The sequence below is a fragment of the Podarcis liolepis genome (genome assembly GCF_965112155.1).
Source record: "Podarcis liolepis genome assembly, chromosome: 14".
NCBI lineage: Eukaryota > Metazoa > Chordata > Lepidosauria > Squamata > Lacertidae > Podarcis > Podarcis liolepis.
Window position 1 is genome coordinate 49,562,055 of NC_139569.1, and position 24,809 is coordinate 49,586,863.

Here is a 24,809-nt window from a genome sequence, read left to right on the forward strand (position 1 = left end):
AAAACACTTCAAAAAAACCACACCAAATATTACATGGTTACTATGCACTCTCATACAGCTTTCATAGCGGAACTTCTCCACTGGGTTGTGGTCATTTGTAGGAAGGGACTATTTAAAGCGTGAGGAGGGGCCATTGTAGTTCAGCTGCGGAGCATTTGCCCTGAGCTCAGTCTCCCCCATGACATCTTCTAGTAGGGCTGGGAATCTCCAGGAGAGTTGTCTGAAACCCGGTCAATGCAGACAACACTGTGCTAGCTCTGCCAACGATTTAACTCAGTATAGTTCCTATACCTGTGGCCCTTCCAATGCTGTTGGACTCTATGTGTTTCTTGCAAAGGATCTCCCACTGGTTAAATGTTGGAAATGTTGCCAGAATTTTCAGCTTATTCCCTTTGCAGTCCCTCTGCAAAATTTGCTGCTTTGACTGCAATCTCCTCACAAGTACAGGAAGTGTGACAAGTACAGGAAGTACAATATGTGTGTGACTGTGTATACGCGCATCGTGCCGAATCCAGAAGTGACCTGGAAATGTCATAAAGACATCACTAAAAGGGTGGAACTGGGGCGGAGTGGGGTGTTTGCAGGCAACTTCAGTGGGTTTCAATTATACACAATTTCACTGACGTTTGTGGTGCCTCAGAAGGTAACACCAGTGTAAACAGGGGGCTGCCTGTAAAGTGTGCGTTTGTTTCCATGTGCATGCAGTTTTATTCTGCTGCATCTTTGCCACTGACGTGGTTGGATCATCCATTCACTATGCAGACAGACAGAGAAGAATTATGTGCCATCAGAAGAGATTGTCTTTTGTGAGCTTTCTGCCTACTACTCATAGGGACAAGGGCTTTGTTATGGCCACTGAGATGTTGGAGATGAGGTGAGTTTTGTACCACGGAGTATCCTAGGAGCTTTTATTCTTCTGAACCTCTGAAAAGTGACTTCTGGTTGGCCAGATCTAGTGAGTTAATATAATTTCACTAGGTTAAGCAAAGGACCCCCGGAAGGTTAAGTCCAGTCAAAGGCAACTATGGGGTTGTGGCACACATCTCACTTTTCAGGCCAAGGGATTTGTCCACAGACAGCTTTCCGGGTCATGTGGCCAGCATGACTAAATCGCTTCTGGTGCAATGAGACACCGTGACAAGTGCCAGAGCGCATGGAGACACCATTTACCTTCCCGCCACAGCGGTACCTATTTATTGACTTGCACTGGTGTGCTTTTCAGCTACTAGGTTGGCAGAAGCTGGGACAGAGCAACAGGAGCTCACTCCATTGTGGGGATTCGAACCGCTGAGCTTCCAATCAGCAAGCCCAAGAGGCTCAGTGGTTTAGACCACAGTGCCACCCGCTTCCATTTCCCTGGGAACACAAACCAATGCATGGAGCTATCCATAGAGCTGGGGAATTGTTTTGGGGTTTTTGTTGGCGGGGGTTGTTGCTGTTTTTTATATTTATATCTTTAGTTTAGATCTTAGTACAATGTATGTGCAAATTGTTGCATTTGGTTGTATATTTTTGATGTTTTATTTAGTGTTATTTTTCTTATGTTATACTTAGTATATTTTTCATGTTGTGAGCCACCTGGTTTGAACCGTGGAAAGGTGGCCTACAAATGAAATGCTCTTGTAATGAAACAACCATGATCACAAATCAAGAAGCCAGTTCCCTATCTCTCACTTCAGTACACCAGATTTTGCTAGGAAGGAATTCTTCGCCAGAAGCAGCAATAAAATATGGTGAGGTGGCTGTAAGGAATGTAGCTACTTGAGAGGTCTGAAAATTTTACAATCCAGGCCCCAGAGGAAGTCAGAGGGAAAAAGAAAAAGAAAGAGGGGTTTTTGTGCTTTTTAGTGGAAATAGATATATGACTGCGGTTTTGCATAATTTATTGGTGCTCTTAATGATCATGTTTTGAAAAGCAATGACAGTTGGAAAATGCTAGAAGAGAAAGACATTTATAATTTCTAGGTTGGATGAAAACAACAGCAACACCTAAGTGGTTCTTTTGAAAGCTCACATTTTGGATTCCTTTTTCAGAAAAAAAGGGAAGCTGCTGCTTTAAAAGCCAGTTGGCATCCTGTGGCAGTCTGAAAGCAGAACACCCTAAATGTCTGTCTCAGCTGCAGTTTTGGAATGCATTTGTGAGGCAAACCGTCTTCTGCAATCACCAAATATGGAGCTGCTCCAGGATTCCCACAGGCCTGCAAGGAGCCTGGTCTCACAGGGAGATGATTTTCCCGTCCCTGGAAACACTAGACAGATGACAGAAGGAACAATCCCTTTCTCTTTTCAAAGGAAGAAAGAAGCTGGGGAGACTAATGTGCACTCCAGTAGATGGCCCTCCCATTAGGAAGAGTGAGGCAATGGCCTTGGGCAGCAGATACTGGGGGAGCAGCAGTGGCCCCCATCAAACTTTTCTTCCTGATCCCCTGAACATTCTCCTCTGTTGGAGATCAGAGGTATGTTTCCCACATGTGCTCCCCCTAAGCTAACCTGCTGCTGCCTTCAGGTCCAGCGGAGGAGGCCACCCCATTGCCAGTGTTGCAGTAAGATTCATCATCCGAGCTTTCAAAGGAGATAAAGAAAAAATCATAAGATGTAGCAATGGCTACTAGTCACGATGACGACTAAAATGGAGTCTCTGTGTGTGAGTGCAGTATACCTCTGGATAACTGGTACAAGAAACAAAGGGCAAGTGACTATTGTTCCGTTCAAGCTCTGCATGTTGCCTTCCTAGAGGCACCTGTCTGGCCAGGAGAGAAAGGTGGATGCTGGCCAAGATGGACTCAGTTTAGAAGACCCAAGAACCCAGATCCGAGAGCCCAGCCCTTTTCTGGCTCCTCTTTCCATGTGTTCTAAAAGTGAAAGTGCCACACATTGTATTTTGTACTCTGGTGTCTCTTTCCCAAGTATATAAAGCAAAGCACCCACCCAACCTCTTTGATGCTGAAAGTGGATGCTAGATGGACGTCAGCCCAGTTCTGGGTAGCTTTGTCCAGTATTGGCTCTTGGCATTTAGAGCATCCAGTTCAAAGCCACCAACAGTTCTTCTAGGGCAGCAATTGTAGCCCGCTGTGATTACCAAAAAAGAAAGAAGCCCATGCCAGATAAACATGTGGAGTTATATTCCTCATGCCAGTGAAGTGACTACTTGATGAGCATGAACTGCTAACCCTGATCCATAGATTCTGCAATGAAATTGCCATTTAGACACCAGTCCTTCAAATGCCATTGGTTATACAATTAAACCACTATGATACCACTTAACAGTCATAGCTTCCCCTCAAAGAGTCCTGGGTCCTGAAAGTTTTTAGGACACCCCTATTCCTCTCATTGGGCCAAAGAAAAGAAAAATGGTGCTGGTATACACCATGAAGTTGTTACAGTAAGCACCACACTTTTAACATTTTGGGATAAAGGTGTCAGTACCGAGTACTCTTGAGCACCCCCCCCCCAAAGCACTGCATAGGGCCATAGTTCCTTGGATTCTGTAGGGGACAACTTATGGGGGCTGTGTGCTAAAAGGGGAGGGAGCAAAGGAGGTGGTGTCCTTAACTTTGTATGAGACACTGTCTTCCAGTCTTGCTAAAGCCAGAGGTTTCTATGCGCCCACATTCATCGCTTTATCCCGGCAAGCAAAAGGCACCAGCAGAGTTCTTGGGTGCATTGCTGCAGGTAGAAGCACTTAAGGAAAACAAAGAGCAAGGCCAGGGAAGGGAGTCCTGGTGACTGGAGGGAGAGGCCTGCAGGGCCACATCTAACACATGGCCCTGAGGCTCCTAACCCCTGAAATTTAGCAAGCTAGCAGAGTGGATGGCAAGCTGCCAAATACCAGTGAAGGAGCCAGCAGTGCTCTGGCATTGACCCCTTTCCTCAGCTTCAGCTGGGCAGCCATTTTGCTGGCTCATTTCCTAGCCCATGAGGCAGCCTGAAGAAGCTGCCTCAGGTGGCAGAAACAGAAGAGGCAGTGCCCTGCTGCCACAGAAGCCTACTCTAAATAAATAAACAAACAATCAAGTCCTTTTGTTCCTGTTCCAATCCTTAACAACACCCCGTGGTATGCAGCCTTGAATGTCAGCAGAGCCTGGCTATTGGATCAGTCTAAATCCCCTATGCCACAACAGCAGCAAGAATACTTATTGCAAAGTATTGGAAGACATAAGATCTACCCACCCTGGAAGAATGGCAGATGAAGGTGATGGACTATATGGAACTGGCGGAAATGACTGGCAGAATCCGAGACCAGGGAGAAGAGTCGGTGGAAGAAGACTGGAAGAAATTTAAAGACTATTTACAGAAATACTGCAAAATTAATGAATGTTAGATTGATGTCGGAATGAAGTTAAGTGGTTTTAGCAGCAATGTTACAAAGGAGTATGTAAAAATGGATTGTTAATAGGTGAGAATCTAAAGTTATAATATATTAAGATAAAGGATTAAGATAAAAACAAAGAGGGAAAGGATTTGCTGAATTAACTAACTGAACTGGAATACAAAAAAGGGAGGTGTGAGGAGGTCAGGGAAACAAGTAAATGAAAGACAAGACATGGAAAGATTGATTTGTTTTTAAGTGTTTTTATTTTTCTGTATTTTGTATTCTCTTTTTTCCTTTCTTTTTTTTCTTACTTCTGTAATCTTTTCTGAAACTTTAATAAATATCATTTAAAAAAATAAAATAAATAAATCCCCATCGAAGTATATTCTCCACAGTGGCCACCCAGATGCCACCAGCAGGACACAAACACAGCAGCAGCCCTCGCTGTACTCTCACACTTTCTTTAAAGAGGGGGAATATGGGCAAGTAGACCCACAAAGTAGGAGCATGTGTCAGAGACAAAAAGCTTCTTTCGAAGAACGAAAACCTGGAGGGCAGCAGATGCCAACATGCATTTAAGGAATGTCACCCCTCAGTGAGCCAAAAGGAATACCAAACATGTTCTGAATTCCTGCATCCTTTGAGGGACCAGCTGGTAATGAATTGTTTTTATTGAACTGCTCAGCCGTTCGGGTTCTGAACAATCTATGTGTGGAATCTGCCTCCTCTCAGATTCCCTCAGATTCCATTTAATCCGGTTTTGTCAGGCAAGGTGGCTTTAAAAAACAAATAGATCACCTATCCACTTTGCATGGTGCATAAGATCAGAGACAGGCTGTGCAAGAGAATTATCAAACAGTGTCCCTTTGTAGAATGAGCAAAGGAGACACCTCTTCTCACAACACATAAACAAACTGTGGAATTTGGTACCACATGGTATGATGATGGTCACCAACCTGGGCGGCTATAAGAAGGGGTGAGAGAAATTCATGAAGGCCACTAGTGGTGACAATGGCTATATTACCTGTTAAGCTCCATTATCAGTGGTAGTGCACCTCTGAGCACCACATGCTGGAGAACACTGGCTTGGCATGCAGAAGATTCCAGGAGCATCTCCAGGTAGGGCTGGGAGAGACCCAGGTTGCAAATCCTGGAGAGCTGCTGCAAGCTAGTTTGAACAATATTGACCTGGACAGACCAATTCAGTATAAGGAAGCTTCCCTGTGTTCCTCTGTTTGGCCCACCCCTGGTAAGTGGGATGGTTTGAGCATGTACTGTATGTGAGAAGATAAATATTGGGATATAGGAGGAAAGGGAGATTCCCCCCCCCCCTTTCCAGGTCTAAGTTTGCAGAAAGGTTCTAGAGTTGAACTCTGTCTCACATCTAAGATTTCTGGATTTGCCTCTAAAGCCCATATGGTCCTGAAATAAACAGCACTTACCAGATTCCCAGTGTGTTTGGCCTCAGCTGATTTTTTGAGCCCTATGTGCCTCTGCCCTATTTTCTGCAGATGTTAACATTTTGCTGCCAAATTTTGTAGAAACAAAACCCGCATGTTTCATTATAGACTCCAAGTAAGCTAATGAGTAGCTTGTAGTCCCAACCATAGTTTGCTTTGGCTTTCCTTTACAGATGAGAATCCAAAACCATATTATTGTAGACCATTTCCTGCCACTTAATTTTGTAATACTGTTATTAAAAAATAAAAAGGGATGGAATCTGTCTTCAGTAACTGCACCAAAAAACTGAATAGTGCCACTGGACATTTCTGTGATGGGATGTCCAAGCTTCCCTGCTCAAGCATCTAACCATACTTAGCACAGTACTCTTGTGTATTCAAAACATAAATTGCGGGGGGCGGGAATCAGTCTGGATGATACTTGTAGGTGCATTCTAAACCCATGATTCTGTGTATATGAGCTTAGAAACTACAAGAGAAAACCTGTTGAACTGGTCAGGTTAGTTTCTTTGTAAAATAATGGCCTGAGCTGGCCAGTTAAGTACTTCCATTTATATATCCAAAGAACTAGTCCAGTTGCCCAAGGGACAACAGGCATTTCCTCATCTCACCTGGCTGGATGCCCTGTCACCTTGGAGACACAGAGGCTCATCTTGCTTGTGTGGGAACACCCCCCCCCCCCCGCAAGCTGTGGTGAGGCAAGATCTGTTGGGGTTACTGCTGTAACCCTTCCATGCTATGCTCAAGATGTATACATGTGTAAATAAAACCATGTATTCTAAGGACACCACAGTCTGCATTGGCCTTCATTCCAAGGAAACTGAACCCTGGGTATGTACAAACGTCCCTGGAGTCTCTTGCTGCTCAGAGACTGAGGTGTGTGCAATACTGTTTAAGGCTTACAAGATCATTCAAATTACACAGCATAGGGCAAGAATTCAAAGCAGAGTTGCTCAGCTATGAAAGCAGCCCTGAGACACATGGCTGAGAGCAGCCCAGGTGGGCACAGCTCTCTCCAAGCACTCTCTTGCCTCGATTCTGATGGCAGGGCCAGGCCCTGGACTTGTGGAATGAGTAAGGAATGAGGCAGGGAAATGCACTGGAAACCATGGGACAATTACCACTTGATACTTCATTTAATCATGGGCTGAAAACCTGCCTATTCAGGCATTTAAGAATACCTTCCAATTGGTTAATTGATGTCTTGTTTTAAACGTTTTACACGGTGTTTATTGTAGCTTTATAATTTTAAAGATAGCATTGTGGTATACAGGCAACCCCCTATTTCTGCAGGGGTTGCGCTCCATGTCAAAGTGTGTGTCTGTGAAGCAGGCATAGGCCCCCCTCCCTCTTCTGCATCCAAAAGGACCCGTGTTTATGGTTGCACGTCAACTGGATGTGCCTAAAATGCCAGACACCTGTATACATTTTTTAAAAATAAACAACCTCCATGCACACAGATCAGCATGAAGTCTCAATGAAGAGGTTGCCTGGAAGAGCCCAGTGCTAGTTGACTAAGATATCTTTCTTTCCCAGGCTTGGGACAGACTTGCCAGGCAGCAGCTGGTGAGAGTACAGATGTATGTCTAAAAAAAAAAGAGAGCCTGTGCCATCAAAAGTTTTATTTATGGTAAATACAAAACAGTTTTGTGGGCCAGATAAATAGTGTACATACAGTGTAACATCAAGACGGAGTGTGTGCTCCTCTCGTGCTTTTCCTTGCGCAGGCGACCTTGCAAACAGGAGCACATCGTCTCTGTCACCACACAAGTGTCTGAATCATTCAGAAGTTCTTCGGTGCTCACACCAACATTCAGAGTTTGGCAATGTCAATAGTGGTTTTGTTGAAGAACAGAAACTAGGCTGACAAGCAAGTCCTGAATCACAATTGTTTGCAAATGAGAAATTTAACACTCTTCCAAAGGGAGCAGGGGGGAGGCTTGGATTTGGGTCATTTACTGGAGGCAGTGGAGGACTTGGGAAGACGTTAAAGGCAACGGCGGTTCCTCATGGAAAGATGCTCAGTTGCTAAACAGGCGTTTGCCACATCACAATTCTCTTTAGAGATTCTTAGAGCACGGGGGGGGGGATTTAACTGCCCAAGAAGAGCCATGCTAGGAGATCAGGTGATGGGGTGAAAATGGGACCACCCTTCTTTTGTGGAACATTTTCCAAGTCTGCTTCGCTTTCTTGTTACCGCTACAGGTGATAAAATCCAAGGATGTTAAAACTCTTGATGTCAAGGTCACCTCTTTGCTTTATGCTTGGTCCAAGGCATTTGGGGGCTGGAGGCAGAGACCCAAAAGGGTCCTCTGTGCACAGCAACACAGATGCTCTCCTCCTGTGCAAGCCTTTCTGAAGTCTCCCCTTCATTTCAGTGGGGCTTGTGCAGGCGACCTACCTGATTCCTTGCCCTGCCTGCATGGAGGGCAATGGGTGTTTTCTTCCCACAGGCCACAAATGCCTTGTGCTGGTTCTGCTCACTTTCATAAACATGCTTTCTGCAAGCTGAAGTCAAAACAACTCCCCCCACTCCAAACATTGCATTTTGAGTGGTTGCACCTCAAATTTTAAACACGCAGGGGCAAATGAACAGCATTCTGAGAGCCTCAACTCTCAATTGTTAAGAAAAGCAAGTTTCCAGCCCTGAGAAAATATTCTTGGGAGCGTATGGACCATGTTTGCTGAAACATCAGAAGCTGCAGAGGAGGTGAGGGCAGCTGAATATGCTTCTCAGTGGCTGGGAGTGTAACAATGATGTTCCACAGAGTTCTTGGACCCTCCTCCATGATTTGGAGAAATGGAATAAATTATAGAAAGGAATTAATCTCACAGAACGAATTATGAAATGCACTCAATATGTTGCAGACTTTCAATAACGTTTTAAAATACATTGCCCTGTACAAAGCCTTCAGAGACTGACAGAGAGACCTCCCTCAAAGAGGGGTCCAAATCTGCCAGTACCCCAAACTTTGCTAAAGTTTTCTATATTTGCCAAGGATTCTGCAGTCTGACAGACCTTAGAATGCTTCAGCATCAGAGACACGGCAAAGTCTTTTAAAAAAAGCAACACTGCTGGCACAATGACATTTCCTAAGGAGAGGCTAAAATTGTACCATAAATTATAGCCTAGCCTTACAGCAAGTTGTTGGCAACTAGAATCCTGTCAAGGCCTGAAGTAGACTGTGGATTTGGAAGGTCCCTCTTTTGCATTCCACCACCAACAAATCAATTTCCTGCCTGTCCCACAGTCATTTGGCCAGCCCTTGGGGAACAATAAATGAAACATGATGCACCCATTTCCAAGAGAGTGATAAGATGATAAAGATGCTCTGATGGGCTGTAGCTCATCAGGCTGCATTTGGAGGAACAGTCTATATTAAGGGGAAAATAAAAATAAAACCACCACTCACTTCTCTGGATTTGGAAAGCCATTTTTTTTAGGGTGGGGAAGAAGAGCCCCCATTCAGCGACAGTCTTCATGGGGCTGACAGCTACTCACAACTTCCCACCTGCTGTCTGAAATAATCCTGCCCACAGGCAGCTCTGCCATTTCTTCCAGAGCTTTCTGTGAACCAAGCAACACAACCCCCATGTCTTCAGGCCCAGCCTGCATCCCACCACAGGCAGGCAAGGCTTCCGCTGGAGCTTTGCATATCACACCTGGCACCCAACGCTTGCACTAGATTTCAACTGCGTTCGGAGAGCATTATTTCTGCAAAAAGTGTAACTAAGCCAGGAAGCCTGGTTGGTGCAATGTGGAGCAGGTGAGCTAATTTCATGGCATTCAGGAGGGCTTGGGAAGGAAATTCTTTTCCAGCTAGTAGACTGGGAGGCTTGTTCTGAAAACTTCTGCCACAGTCTGAGCATGATAGATAATTATGATGATTCACAACCTCCAGTTTAGTTTCCCCATTTTCAGTTATGTGGCAAACTCTATTTGTATGAGAAACGTAACATTGTAATGGTATCTTGTCTGAGGATTTATGCCGCATCGGGTGAAGAGCATTGCAATACCTTTGAAACAGCATTTTCTTAAGTTTATTTTTTCTAGAATGCTGTTCCTTGGATAGCAACACAACGATCATCTCCCAGAAAAATACTGTTTTACTGGCCAGCCGTTAAATTTCCAGATATTTTTCTTCACAGTTGATAAAAGCAGCTTTTGGTTTCCCCTGCAAAATGTAACATTTGTAAAAGTATGGGGGAGGGGGCAGTGGGTAGGAGAGATTCCACAGAAAAAGGATAAATGGAAGTACATGCCACTGGTCCTCATGGACTCCCCCTTTTTGAACTCAGGTGGTAGCACAAACCCCAGAAAACCTATATGGCTGCTTGGGGGCAATGTGGGGCAGTGGTCTGCTAGGTAGCATCCTCTCTGATATTACACCTCATGGATCACATCTAGCGATGCTCAAGCACAAATTCATAATATAAGCCAGTTCTTCACTAAAATGAGAGAGAAAAAGCTGTTGAGTTTAAGATTGAGATGTGTTTTGTATTAACAGGCTGGTACTGGCCAGGGCTGATGGGAATTGTAGTCTCAAACATACAGAGGGCCACAGGTTAGCAAAGGCTGATTTAAGCAAGAGGTATACTTAAACAAAAAGGCATTTTCCTTCATGAACCTGCTACTCTGCACTTTTTAAAAAATGCACGCCGGTTTGTCTTTCTTGGGTTACTTTATTCCCCCCAAAAGGATAACTATTCTAATTCCTTGTGGGCTAGAAACCTGAATCCACCCCCCCCAAAGGAAAAAAACCACTGTACAAAGAATGGGGTGATGCGTGGCAATGTGCCAGTATTGATACTTCTAGTGCAAACAGTTACCGAGAAAGTTCCCCCGACATTTAGAGTGAACCAGCCCTATATGACACTGGAGAGGACAAATACTTTCCCTCCATGAAGCCAACACATTCAAATGTCTGGTTTCTCTGGGACATGGCTGCTGCCTCAGTCTTGGAAGGAAAGAGGGCACAAGAAAAAGAAAGAAAGAAAGAGGAAGAAGAAAAAGAAGAAAACCCACCAGCAGTTTCATTTGGATAGCTTATTTGAATCATGGACTTCTAAACACCGTCTTCCTACATATTATAATACCAAAGTCCTTAACGCTAGTCAAAGAGAATAATAAATAGATCAAAACTTCTGATTATGATATAATACTGACTTTATAACCCCTTGTGTAAAAAAGTGAGGCTCTCTCTCCTGAGATACAGCAAATAAGGGCAGGGTGGGGGGGAGACCATAACACTGTACCATCAGTAGGTTGACCAGCGCACCGTAGCTGAAGAGTCGAGAAACAACAGCCCCCCCTCTGCTTCTCTCCTGCCCCAAAACCTATTTCAGGAAGTGCCTGGTAGTTTCTTCATCTTCTACCCCTTCAGTTCAGGTTTCTTTCAAGCAAAACCACCAGGGAAAAGTTAGCCTTCATCTTCCCGCAGTTCAGTAGGGAGAAATTTGTATTGCTGCTGACGAATCTGGGCTAGCTTTTTCCTCGCCTCTTCCAGCTCCCGCTCCTTCTTCAGCATCTCCTCCTGCGCTGCGATGATCTAGAAGAATAAAGGACAGTGATGGTGCCACAGAAATAAATGATGACATAAATAAAATACAGTACGATCAGATCTTACCCAGGGGTTCAGTTCCAAGGGTTCCACATATACCTGAAAACATGTGTACATCAAAGCAATGGACTCCAAAGCTGGAAAATGTGGTGCAAAAAGACCTCTTGCGCTCTTTGCTTTGCTTACTGGGCAAGGCCCCACACAGCACACCAGGTCTGGGATGCTCTCATGAGATCTCATGGGGCCATCTGAGATCCCCCAAGAGCTCACACAACCACCCCCAGGCTTCCAGAGCTGGTGTGCTGAGAGGGCCTTGCATGGTAAGCAAGGCAGAGAACTTAAAGCTCCTTTCACACCAGGAAAACCTTGCAGGCATTTAATTCCTGCAATTTCAATTGGATGGCCTTCAATTGTGCAAGGTTGGACTTGCACAAGTTATATGTGTGTTAGATGTGATCATACTATACGTTTAAGCTGATTGCAATCGCTCTGCACATGCAGGGGACTGAAACCCAACAGATTTCAGAATGTCATGCAGAGTCTCATTTACTTCCAATGCCATTCAGAGTCTCGTTTTTCATAGAACCCAAGGTGGCAGGCAGGCAGGCGGTCCTCTCCACCCAGGCAGTGACCAGGCCCAGTGGGACACATTCAGCCCCTGATCCTTAGGTTATCTACTTTTGCCGTCACATAACCTACTGTATTATATGGACTCTTCTCAACACAGTCTCAACAGGAGAGAAAAGGTGAAAATGACGGACAGGTGAAAGATTATTACTGACCTGTGCAATGCCTCCCACAAACTTTGTTTTCACCACAACATCGTCATCGTCAGCCTTACCAAACGCCGCCTTCTGGGCTGCCCTGACCAGATTATCTGATGCACGTTTGACAGCATTCCCTGCAGCCTACAGAAGGAGAAGATAAAGAAGTTAGCAGTATCAATGGCCAGGGATGATGACAGTTGCATTTCAGCAACATCTGGAGGGCCAAAGGTCCCGCACACCTGGTGTAAGTCAACCTTCTCCCACCTGACATGCTTCAGATGTTTTTGGATTCCCACCATCCCTGCTGGCTGGGGCAGATGAAAGTGCAGCAATACCTGAAAGACACCAGCTTGGGAAAGGCGGCTCTAAGCTTTTGGGGCGGGGGCTGGTCCTGAAGGGTCTCATGCTCCTGCACCGTCTCTTCAGGTCATCTTTGGAGCCTTATCTCTGCACCCTTTCAACTCTAAAACTAGGCAGGGGCACTAGATGAAAGTTGGTAACCAGATCCTAAGCCATTTCTGCCTTTACGGATAAGAATGAGGACTGAAAACTGAGCCCAGAAAGGAATAGCAAATAAACCCACTGGAGTTCCACATGAAAAATAGTCTCTATCTTGATCCCACCAGGACATTGCCCTTGAGCCTGCTGACCATTAATGCCACAAAGCATCCAGTTCATTTAATGAACTTTTGCAGCGAGGCCATTGCCACTTATAGCAAGCTTTAGAGGAGCATTTGGAACTACCATTAGAGGACATAATGTAGTGCAACTCAAGAGTGAGGTGGTAGCTCCCTTATTCAGGCATCACTCCAGCCATGAACTTGCTGGTTGGCCTTAGGCAATCGGTGGGAACCTTTTTGGCCCTGTGGGTTAGATCTTTATCTCAGCTCAACTTTTGAGTGCCATCATTATGAAATCAGATGATTGACAGGTGGGTGGTCCTATCTACTTCCACAAGTGGGCAGGACCACCTACCTACCAATCATCTGATGTCAAAATGATGTGAGGTGATTTGTTAGGGGCAGCGGTCTCCCCAACCCATCTAAATTTGGGGGAAGATAGTGACCAAGCAGGACCAAACTCCCCATGGATCAGCTGATGGACAGGGAGTTCAATCCTGCCTTCTGCAGGCTTACCTATCTAAGTTGTATCTCTACCTCCCCCATGTGTGAGGTCAAGAAGGGGCAGGTAGGTGTGGTAGGCTAAACCAGGCCCTAGGCTCCCCAACCCTGCAAGATGGAGGTAACAATACTGGCCTACATTGCAAGGCTGTTGTGCTGAATCAATGCAAGGCATGGTGAGGATGCCAGACCTGACCTCCTGCATCAAGCTAAGCAGCTTTCGCAAAAGGTGAGAGATTTGAGCCACGCAACCTTCCTTACCTGCAGCCTCCTCATGGCCTCCGAGTCCTGATCTGCTTTCACTTTACAAGCCACCAGCAACTGTGCTGTGGACGCTGCCACTTGCTTGGCAGAGGAGATCAGTTTCTCCTCGCTGGCGTGGCCTTGGACTGAAGCATTGGCCGCTTCACATAGGTTGCTGGTAGCAGCTGCCACCATTCGGGCCTGGAAAAGGCAAGAACAGAATATCAGGCCTGGCTTTATTGCTGGGTCAGGCCAATGGTACACTAGGATCAGGCGGGGTCAGATGAAAGAAAATCTAAAATGCCAGGATCTGTGCTGGAATCATGTCCAGCAGCAAAATCCATCTTCTGGTCTTCTGCTTCCCTTGACCTCCCAGTGAGACCCTGTCTGATCCCAGGACCTCAAGGTCTACAGAGAAGGGTGGGCAGGGGAGAGAGGCAAAAAGTGTCTCTCTCTCGCTGCCTTTATACAGTATGCTGCACCCCAGTCAAACAAAATCCAGAGGTTTCTATTTCATATTTCAACCCCCCCCCCTAAAATTTATATCCCGCTTGATTGTAAAAACAAGTCCAGGCAGTTTACAAAGGTTTCACACCCACCCACCCACCCTTATCTCCATCCACAGAAGCAAGAAGCATTATTACAATTTAAGAGAGCCAGTGGGGTGTAGTCGGTAAGGGGGTGGACCATTTCAAATCCCCACTTTGCCACAACTGCCCCTCAGCCCAGGCCCCAGCCTAGTGGGCTGCTCTCAGTGGGCTGCTGTGAGGATGGAACAGGGTGTGGAGAACCATGTACACCACCTTGAGCTCCTTTCTGGAAAAGGTGAGATGTTTATACAATAAATAACAGGTAGCACACCAGAAAAGCTAAGCAGGGCCCGGTATGGTTTCGAATTGGATGGGGAACCATATGCTGAGATTCTTGCATTGCAGGGAGTTGGACTAGATGACTCTATGAAAATAAAAAAGTGCTCAAGGGCCCCCAAAGCAGGGGTAGCAAGGGCCATGGCCCATGAGGGAGTCCCAGGGAGGCTGCATCCAGTCCCCTACCCTCTGCTTCAGCAGGAAACATGAGGGCCTGAGCCTGCAAAATATGAGGGCCCGCAGTGCTTCTGTCCCAACTGCAGAGCAAGAGGGGGTTGGGCGGATCTGATCAGGCCAGCAGAGAGCAGGTGGTGGCTACCTTTGAAAAGGTGGAAAGAGAAAAATCTGGACTAACTCACGGCGGAAATAAGTCCCTGAGACCACTGTCCATCATCAGCCGCATTGGCAGGGATGGCTCCAACCTAGAAACACAGTTCAGACAAAATTAGTTAGCAGGGATAATTAATTATTAATGACTTATGTGGTGGGCTTGATCGCATGAAAGCAATGTTTCATAAAACATCTAGACGGCTTTGGGCCTTGCATCAACATCTGGGGGAAATGGGACAGGGGACAGGAGCAGCAGCTGCCTTTGACAAACGGCTGGGCAGCATTATGGGCTGCAGCTGAACTTGCCCTCAGGTGGGACTGGGAGGTTAAACCAAAATGCACCTGGAAATCTGCTCAGGAGCTCTTGGTGCTTTTCGCCACAAGAAAGGCTCCCCCAGATCCACCTGATGGCAGTTAAAAGTTATACCACGAGGCGCTACAAGACACCTTGGGGCACTTAGCTTAACTGTGAGGCCACAAGGCAATTGCCTCATGGCTGCAGGGACCATAAGGGCTGCTGCATTAGTGTGTAAAGCTGCAAGAAATGAGAGACAGAAAGCTATGCTGCATCTGAACTGTATCGGGAGGCAGGCAGATGATGGGACGTTACTCCAGCACAGCTGTCCTGGCATCTGTTCCCTCAACTCCACCAGCCGATGTGTCGTCTCATAGTTAAAGTGGTGACTTACATTTTCATGGGCAGAGTCTTGCTCACTAACCTTGCCCTGGGCAACCAGCTCCCTCTGAGCTGCAGATGCGGACTTGACAAGCGCACTGGTGGCGGCTGCAATGGATTTAGCTGCTTCGAGGATCTGCTCTTCAAAATCCAGGGTCTCGTCCGCCTGCTGTAACCAGAAGAGGAGACTGTCACCTACAGTTCTCTTGAAATTTCAGCAGTTTTGCCCTTGCCTGATGAATACTCAACTTAGGGGGGTTGGACCAGATGACGCTTTGAGACTCTTCCAACTCTATAGCTCTATTCTATGATACCATTAAAATAATAATAAAGGAGCAGGAAGAGGCACATTCCACACAAGGCTCTCTCGGTCTTCCTGTGCCAGAAGAAGAATGCAATAAGAGAGGAGGATTAAGCAAAATACTGGCTTCATTTGAAAGAAATGTGGCAGGCATATTTCTGCTGATTTGCTGCTTGGTTAGTCCAGTGGTGACATGTGCCCCAGGTCTAGGGCAGGGATCATGCTCAAAAGGCATCCCATACCAGAGGTCATGTTCTCACCATGTTACTTAGGTGTGAATGGACACCACTAGTAGGATAAGCAAGGGGCGCGGGTGGCGCTGTGGGTTAAACCACAGAGCCTAGGACTTGTTGATCAGAAGGCTGGCAGTTCAAATTCCCGTGACGGGCTGAGCTCCCGTTGCTCGGTCCCTGCTCCTGCCAACCTAGCAGTTTGAAAGCATGTCAAAGTGCAAGTAGATAAATAGGTACAATTCTGGCGGGAAGGTAAACGGCATTTCCATGCGCTGCTCTGGTTCGCCAGAAGTGGCTTAGTCATGCTGGCCACATGACCCGGAAGCTGTATGCCAGCTCCCTCGGCCAATAAAGCGAGATGAGCGCCGCAACCCCAGAGTCGGTCATGACTGGACCTAATGGTCAGGGGTTCCGTTACCTTTACCTAGTAGGATAAGCTACCAGCATGTAGCCTGTAAGGTGCTGGTGTTCAGGTGGGGGGTTGGGATGCTCTATGGGGCCACAGCCTGATCCAAGTGCAACAGCAATACTACCACATACCAGAATATGGGTGGTTGTGTTTTTTTTTAAAAAAAAAAGTTCCAGAAACACATCTCCAAATGCTTGGGGTAAAGGGGGGTCTGACATCTACTGATGACTATTGCAGCAAGTGATTTGATGGTGTTGGGTGGTGAAGCTCCTGCCAGGCTTTGGGTGGTGCAGCTCTGGAGCAGGCATGAGGAACCTGTGGGTCGTTCAGAGTGGACTGGCACAAGTCATTCTGCTGCAGAGAGCAAATTTATTCCAGAAGAAGAAGAAGAAGAAGAAGAAGAAGAAGAGGAGGAGGAGGAGGAGGAGGAGGAGGAGGAGGAGGAGGAGGAGGAGGAGGAGGAGTTTGGATTTGATATCCCGCTTTATCATTACCCGAAGGAGTCTCAAAGTGGCCAACATTCTCCTTTCCCTTCCTCCCCCACAACAAACACTCTGTGAGGTGAGTGGGGCTGAGAGACTTGTGTGATTAGCCCAAGGTCACCCAGGACAGAGAAGTGTGATTAGCCCAAGGTCACCCAGCAGCTGCATGTGGAGGAGCGGAGACGCGAACCCGGGTCCCCAGATTATGAGACTACCGCTCTTAACCACTACACCACTACACACCAAGCCAACCAGACTGGCTGCCGAATCTCACTTCAGCACTGGCAGCGGGACACTTGGCACAGCTTCCTCCACTGCACCCAAGGACAGCAACCAAGGATGCAGCAGGCTTGTTCATGGGGTGCAAGGCACATGGCAGGGGGTGCAGAGTTCTGTCCGCTCCATGCACCTCAGCAACTGCTGCTTGAGGCAGCTATGTCACTCTACGTAATGGTATGGTTGGCCCTGCCTATGGTTTGTTGATGTACCAGCCCCATCTGTCGTGGCTCATGGTCAGGAATGATGGGAGTCCAACAATGTTTGGAGGGAGAGCAGGTTCCTTCCATATGTGGTGCAGAGAGGCTGGGAAGGCAAAAGAAGGAAGCAGGACCTGAAAGGGCAGAAGGCCAAAGAGGGCAGGAAGGAAGACCCCTTGGAGGGGAAGGTGCGGGACTTGAGGGATAGCGGGGGTAATTAAAAGAGGGGGGGAGAGGGAAAGAATCATCAGTGGTAAGAGTTGCCTTTGGCCAAGAGCTACTGATACAAGGACATGGTTTGAAAAATCCCCCCCCCCCCAGCTGAAACAATCACAAACGTGGGGGAATTAATTTGGCTTTTACTATACAGACTCTGAAATAATGGGAAATGAAAATATATTATGTCAGACCATCTTTCTGTCTCCGTTTTGTTTTTTTGTTTGAATTGCAGGGAAGGGATCTTTTAAACACTTATACTATCTTTCCCCCAAAAAAGCTTCCTCTGTGAAACAGTCACTCGAGGTTGAGGATTAACTTTCAAAAGGAAGGTGGCAGAGATTCTCTGGGTTCTAAAATGGTCCCCCCTGCCCTGCAATAGACAAACCACCATTATTATTTTTTTGCAATGCATGGGAGCTCATATTTGAATATAGGCTCAGCAGAGATTAGCACACAGAGAAAACTGAGTTCAGCTTTGTTAAGTCACCCCTGTTATCTGTAAGCTTGCTGCCTATTATGTGTAGCTCAAGAGCGAAGTCATATTAAGATCTGTTCAGCTGGGCCAGACCAAAGGTACCAGTATCAGCTGCCTGGCCATGATCTGCCATGCGCCCCCAGATGCTTCCAAGCAAGGCAGGTGAGTGATGGATTTCCCTTCTCATTTCTCCCAGGAGGCAGCACTCAAGGGTCTACTGCCTCTGTATGTCGGGGTTCCAGCAGGCAGTCACAGCTGTTAAGCCGTAAAAGGGCCTACCCCTCCACCACAGTTTTTCTTATTCTTTTGGTTTATTTTACAAAACCAACTATACTACAGAGGCCACCACTACCACCATGTCAAGTGGCAGGGAGTTCCAAGTCCGCCATCTTCCCATGATGCTTGAAAGAGGGAGCTTGGTTTTCTCCACTGCATGTGTCCTCTGAACCAGATCGAAAGAAGCAGCAGAATCGGCAGGCAGTTCTTCTAAACCTTTAACAAGCCTCTTTGCAAACTCCGTTTTGCCTCCTGCTACGTTTTCTACATATTTATATATCTCTCATCTAAAAAGTCCCCGGAGACAGAGCGGAACACTGTAGGAATGTTTGATATATAGTTGGACTAAATAACAACCTAATATATCAAACATATCACACAGAGTCCTGCAGAAAAAAGGCATCCAGGTTTGGACTCAGCTTGAAATACGGATTAGACTCAACAGCAGGAAGCCACAGGGGGACCAGATCTCGATAAAACCTTCCCCGCCCTTCCTCAAACACGGTCCTCCTCCTTCAAATACTGAAGCCAGCAGGGCAAGCTAGATGGGAACCTCAGGGGCAGCAGGCTGCGTGCTTGCGGGAAGGCGGTCTGAAGGGGGGGCGGGGGGGGCAGCCCATCGCCTCAGCAGAGCATCACTGCCCTCTACCTGCATCCTAGCAGAAATTGTGGAAAGCCATTTATATCCCTATCGCAGAACACAAAGCAGAGACAAACTGATTTCATTTACTCAACATGAATAACTTCTTATAAGACTTTCATGTCAGGAAGCATCTTGATAAATGAAGAATCGTATTGTAGCACCAACAGGCAATGCAGCAGCCCTACACCGCCTCCCTTCCTCTCAACCTTGCTGCGCAAAATGCTTTGACATTCAACGGAGGTGGCGATCTGCTGTGATGCAAACTTTGTGCACAACACGAAGTGCAATATAGAGTATGTTGTTGTTTAGTCGTGTCCGACTCTTCGTGACCCCATGGACCAGAGCACGCCAGGCACTCCTGTCTTCCACTGCCTCCCGCAGTTTGGTCAGACTCATGTTTGTAGCTTCAAGAACACTGTCCAACCATCTTGTCCTCTGTCGTCCCCTTCTCCTTGTGCCCTCCATCTTTCCCAACATCAGGGTCTTTTCCAGGGAGTCTTCTCTTCTCATGAGGTGGCCAGAGTATTGGAGCCTCAGCTTCACGATCTGTCCTTCCAGTGAACACTCAGGGCTGATTTCCTTAAGAATGGATAGGTTTGATCTTCTTGCAGTCCATGGGACTCTCAAGAGTCTCCTCCAGCACCAGAATTCAAAAGCATCAATTCTTTGGCGATCAGCCTTCTTGATGGTCCAGCTCTCACTTCCATACATCACTACTGGGAAAACCATGGCTTTAACTATACGTACCTTTGTTGGTAAGGTGATGTCTCTGCTTTTTAAGATGCTGTCTAGGTTTGCCATCGCCTTTCTCCCAAGGAGCAGGCATCTTTTAATTTCGTGACTGCTGTCACCATCTGCAGTGATCATGGAGCCCAAGAAATTAAAATCTCTCACTGCCTCCATTTCTTCCCCTTCTATTTGCCAGGAGGTGATGGGACCAGTGGCCATGATCTTCGTTTTTTTGATGTTGAGCTTCAGACCATATTTTGCGCTCTCCTCTTTCACCCTCATTAAAAGATTCTTTAATTCCTCCTCACTTTCTGCCATCAAGGTTGTGTCATCTGCATATCTGAGGTTGTTGATATTTCTTCCGGCGATCTTAATTCCGGCTAGGGATTCATCCAGCCCAGCCTTTCGCACGATGAATTCTGCATATAAGTTAAATAAGCAAGGGGACAATATACAGCCTTGCCGTACTCCTTTCCCAATTTTGAACCAGTCAGTTGTTCCATATCCAGTTCTAACTGTAGCTTCTTGTCCCACATAGAGATTTCTCAGGAGACAGATGAGGTGATCAGGCACTCCCATTTCTTTAAGAACTTGCCATAGTTTGCTGTGGTCGACACAGTCAAAGGCTTTTGCATAGTCAATGAAGCAGAAGTAGATGTCTTTCTGGAAGTCTCTAGCTTTCTCCATAATCCAGCGCATGTTTGCAATTTGGTCTCTGGTTCCTCTGCCTCTTCTAAATCCAGCTTGCACTTCTGGGAGTTCTCGGTCCACATACTGCTTAAGCCTGCCTTGTAGAATTTTAAGCATAACCTTGATAGCGTGTGAAATGAGTGCAATTGTGCGGTAGTTGGAGCATTCTTTGGCACTTCCCTTCTTTGGGATTGGGGTGTAGACTGATCTTCTCCAATCCTCTGGCCACTGCTGAGTTTTCCAAATTTGCTGGCATATCAGGTGAAAGGCATGCTGGTTTGAAAGGGATGATTTCCACATCACAGACTCCTCACTGCAGAAGTATAGGATATTCTTCTGCAGACTCAATACACTCAACACTTAATATAGAGTATAGAATATCCTATACTTCTGCAGTGAGGAGTCTGTGATGTGGAAACCATCCCTTTCAAACCAGCATGCCTTTCACCTGATATTTTTACACAATGTATTTAGCGAGGCCTGGGGCACCTGCCTCTGATCACAGGGAAATCCTTCCTGGCCACTCCTCTTGGGCTTTGCCAAATGTCCCCCCTTAAAATGTTCTATGCAAAATTGGAAACTTTGTCCCTCAAACCTCTTCGTTATTTTAAGCCTTTGCTGATAATATTGTGAGGATAATCTTTCCTTCTGGAGGGGCCTCATTTTCTTGATATATTTCCAGGACAGAATAATTCTCTGGAGCCCTGGACCACAAGAAGGACCAACCTTGCTAGGGGAGTTTTGAGGAGATGCAAAAAAAGGGAGTCACCCTCGTGCTTAAGATCTTCTGATGCGACCCTACTCCAGACCCCACCTTCTGTATCCAGGGTAGCTGTCTACCAGCTGCATCTGGTACGTAGGCTGAGACCCCACCTGACTATCTTGCCAGAGTGGTGCATGCTCTAGTTATCTCCCGCTTGGACTACTGCAATGCACTGCAATGTGGGGCTATCTTTGAAGGTGACCCAGAAACTACAACTAATCCAGAATGCGGCAGGGAGAGTGGTGACTGGGAGCGGCTGCTGAGACCATATAACACCGGTCCTGAAAGACCTACATTGGCTCCCAATACATTTCCGAGCACAATTCAAAGTGTTGGTGCTGACCTTGAAAGCCCTAAACGGCCTCAGTCCAGGATACCTGAAGGAGCGTTTCCACCCCCATTGTTCTGCCCAGACACTGAGGTCCAGCGCCGACGGCCTTCTGGCGGTTCCCTCACTGCGAGAGGCCAAGTTACAGGGAACCAGGCAGAGGGCCTTCTCGGTGGTGGCACCCGCCCTGTGGAACGCCCTCCCATCAGATGTCAAAGAGATAAACAACTACCTGACATTTAGAAGACATCTGAAGGCAGCCTTGTTTAGGGAAGTTTTTAATATGTGACATTTTAATGTATTTTTAATATTTGTTGGAAGCTGCCCAGAGTGGCTGGGGAGACCCAGCCAGATGGGCTGGGTACAAATAATAATAATAATAATAATAATAATAATAATAATAATAATAATAATAATAATTAGTGTGAAGTGAGCTTGCCCTGTCTCTTGCTCACCTTAGGCTTGGCTCTTGGCTTTAGCTGCTCCAACTTCTTTGCAGCAGCTTCAATCGATGCAGCAGCTCCCAGCAACTCCGTCTCGGCAATGACTGTGGGGTCCTCTGGATCCACCCATTCGGTGCCTGCATGGAGTTTTTTTTAAAAGAGAAGAACCATCACACCAGTTGCTGTAGCAGCTGAAGCTGGAACAGACCATGGCTCCTGCCACCACGCCCCAAACATGATGTCAGAAGTAAAAAGGAAAAGGTGGAGTCAGGAGGGACATCTCCACCCCCTCCAACCCCCCTCCGGCTTATTAGGGGTTTGGATTGCACTGTAAGTATCTATGCTGTGTGTCTCCTGGTTAAAGAAATATTAGTTGATTAATTGTATGAGGCTGAGTTGAATTGTATGCAAACTTTTTATCACCTTTATGCATTTTCAGTACTAAATATAGCCGAATCACATAAACTTGATTAATTAAAAACAATAATTTTGAAGCAGACACACGTATTTGTTGCTTTTAGATGATGCATTTGGCTGTCCTGGCAAGTGCCATCTACACCCCTCCTCCTGTGTGTGTGTGTGTGTGTGTGTGTGTGTGTGTGTGTGTGAGAGAGAGAGAGAGAGAGAGAGAAAGAGTTCTTCTAAAATGCTGCTCATAGTTGCCACATTTTATACTTCTGTTAATTGAAAAAAACCCCACCCTCAGCCTATCAGAGCAGCCAATCAAAACTGATTAATCTAAGAGACTAAGCCTTGCAGCCATACTTCTTATGAACCCCTGTGCTTATAAGGCCCAGTGAAATGAATGTGGCTGACAGTAGATTTCTATCTCTGAGCCCAGAAGGTGAGATCATTTGCATGTTATGACAGCAGAGCAGCCAAACTCACCTTTCATTGCTTCGGCTGACTGTATGAGCTCTGTGACAGCACTAGCAACCCTCTTTGACAAGGCAGCCAACTGATGCTTCAGTTCTGGGGTGGGCTTCTGGAGAATCTGGAGGTGCAAATTAGAGTGGAGACTAACATTTTAGTCCTGCGCCAGAAGTCTGTAGATGTTCAATCTTTGTTTGCTGGCCAAACAGCAGCTGCTTAGGCACCATCGCTCTTTCTTTTGCAGAACAAGTCCTCCTTCCTGGGTACCTGAGCCCAGCCAATCAGGGCCCATAGAAGCATTGCTACTTCAGCGTCAATTCAGAGTGAGGGCAACCCTTCCTGGAGCAGTTCCTAATTATTTCAAATGGAGCTTCTATCAAAGAAGATCCACTTAGTTGTATTTTCCTCTAAAATAAAAAAAGCTCCATATGTTTTAACCTCTCCTCATAAGGAAGGGGGTCCAACCTCCTCTTGATACAACAGCAAGTAAGGTTGTTGAGAGTGAATGAGTAGACCCACAACCTGGGAATCCTGGTATTCTGGGCAAAGGCTTGCCCAGCCCTCACCTCCTAAACTGGCAAGGGAACTCACTGCTGGTTTGGAATGTAAGATGCTTCTCTCACCCTATAATTAACCGGGCCTTAGGTATAATTCAATGGCAAATGCCACACATAACTCTAAGCCACGATTCGTTCTAACCAGAGTTTTGTCAACAAACCATAAATTATGTCAGAGATAAGCAAACAACCTGGGCTTCGTTTCTCCAAAGCTTAGTTCATTTCCAAACTGTTCTTGCCTTGTGCCTCTGTAGCTTCGTGAGAGTCTGGGGTGGGGTGGTGAAACAAGCCATGGCTAAGCTGGGTCTGGACATAATGTCAAGCCATTGTTAAAGTGAGATATGGTTTGTAGGTCATTACAATTTGATGCCAGAAAACGAACCATGGTTAGTCTATTGTACTGAGTTGGGATATTCGAAGAAAACCACACTTTGGTGAAACCAACCAAGTTATATGCGAACTGAGCAACAGCAATCTCATAAAATGCATTCGTATCCTTAAGGTCCAAATCAGTTTTTGGTTATGTCCCAGTGCTGAGGCAGAAAGGGAAATTATTGAAGGCTGGCTTTAAAAATATCTAGCAAATCCCTTTTGAGCAATCAAGCTCCTGAATATAAATGATTCTGCTGAGTAGCTTCCTGTAATGATATTTAAATGGTTTCATTCTTCTCACACTGTTTGCCTTGTTAGCGACAGGTGATAACACAACTGTGCCTTTTGTTTCTGCTATATCTCTATTCCAACACATGCCCATTAATTCAATTTAACAAGAAGCTTTACAATACATGTAAAGCAAAATACAAAATACATGGTCCGCCTGTGCTCATCATTGTGCGGGCAATGTAGACGTTTCTATTCAGACGGCTTAATGGCCAAGAGGGAGCTTCTGGCAATTCACTGGCGTGATTGGACTCACAAATTACTTAGATGCAGCTTTTTGGAACCCACACCCTGTATTGCTCAGAGTTAGAATGTCAATGGAAGACCACAATGTTCAGGGAGGGGGAATGGCAGAGGTGACCTTACTAAGAGATAAGCCAATGTGATCACTTCAGTTGGGAGATTCTGGGCGCCACTGGGAATGGCAGTGTGGGAGTCAGGCACAGCCAACTCATCAAGTCTATCAGGGCCAGCCCAATACATTTTGCCACTTGGGGCAAACCGGAAAATTGTGCCTCCTCTGCTGCCCCTGCCTGCTCCTCCTCTGCCACTGCCTGAGGCTACTGGAGGTTGCTTGGGGAAGCCGTGGAGTGAAGGCAGCAGGGGATAAAAAATGAGGCTGAGGAGCAGCAGACGGTGGTGGCAGAAGGGTCCTGCTCTTCCCAGGCAGTGCGTGGGCAACAAATGCAGGAGGCGGTGAATGGTCCACTCTTGTGCTTCCTGGATCTGCCACCCCTCCCAGCTGCCCCCAATCTGCCTCACTGAGCCTAATGTGTGGGCCAGTCCTGGAACTTAAACCCTCTGCTGCTGAACAACGCCTGGGTTTGTTTTAACAAGGTTTCTTGCACCCATACTAGCTGTTACATGGTGATACTGTTTGAAGTTTCTTCCCCATGTACCAAAAATATCTTTGAGC

The 24,809-nt window shown here is 46.4% G+C and overlaps 1 protein-coding gene across 9 annotated transcripts in view; it reads right to left on the reverse strand.

The window, feature by feature from the left end:
• Positions 1–7,379: 7,379 nt before the first annotated feature.
• The window catches only part of TLN2 (talin 2), a 179,841-nt gene continuing 162,411 nt past the window's right edge, over positions 7,380–24,809 (reverse strand). For 7 of the 9 annotated variants that reach the window (XM_083475490.1, XM_083475492.1, XM_083475488.1 and 4 more), the window contains exons 51-57: positions 22,692–22,797; positions 21,816–21,940; positions 15,380–15,505; positions 14,690–14,752; positions 13,483–13,665; positions 12,116–12,241; positions 7,380–11,321 (exon numbers count right to left, since the gene is read on the reverse strand). In XM_083475490.1, the coding sequence (XP_083331616.1) occupies positions 11,193–11,321; positions 12,116–12,241; positions 13,483–13,665; positions 14,690–14,752; positions 15,380–15,505; positions 21,816–21,940; positions 22,692–22,797 (858 nt within the window). In that variant the 3' untranslated portion in view covers positions 7,380–11,192. The remainder of the gene's footprint in view (positions 11,322–12,115; positions 12,242–13,482; positions 13,666–14,689; positions 14,753–15,379; positions 15,506–21,815; positions 21,941–22,691; positions 22,798–24,809) is intronic. The other 2 variants (XM_083475495.1, XM_083475496.1) reach the window with 1 other exon arrangement.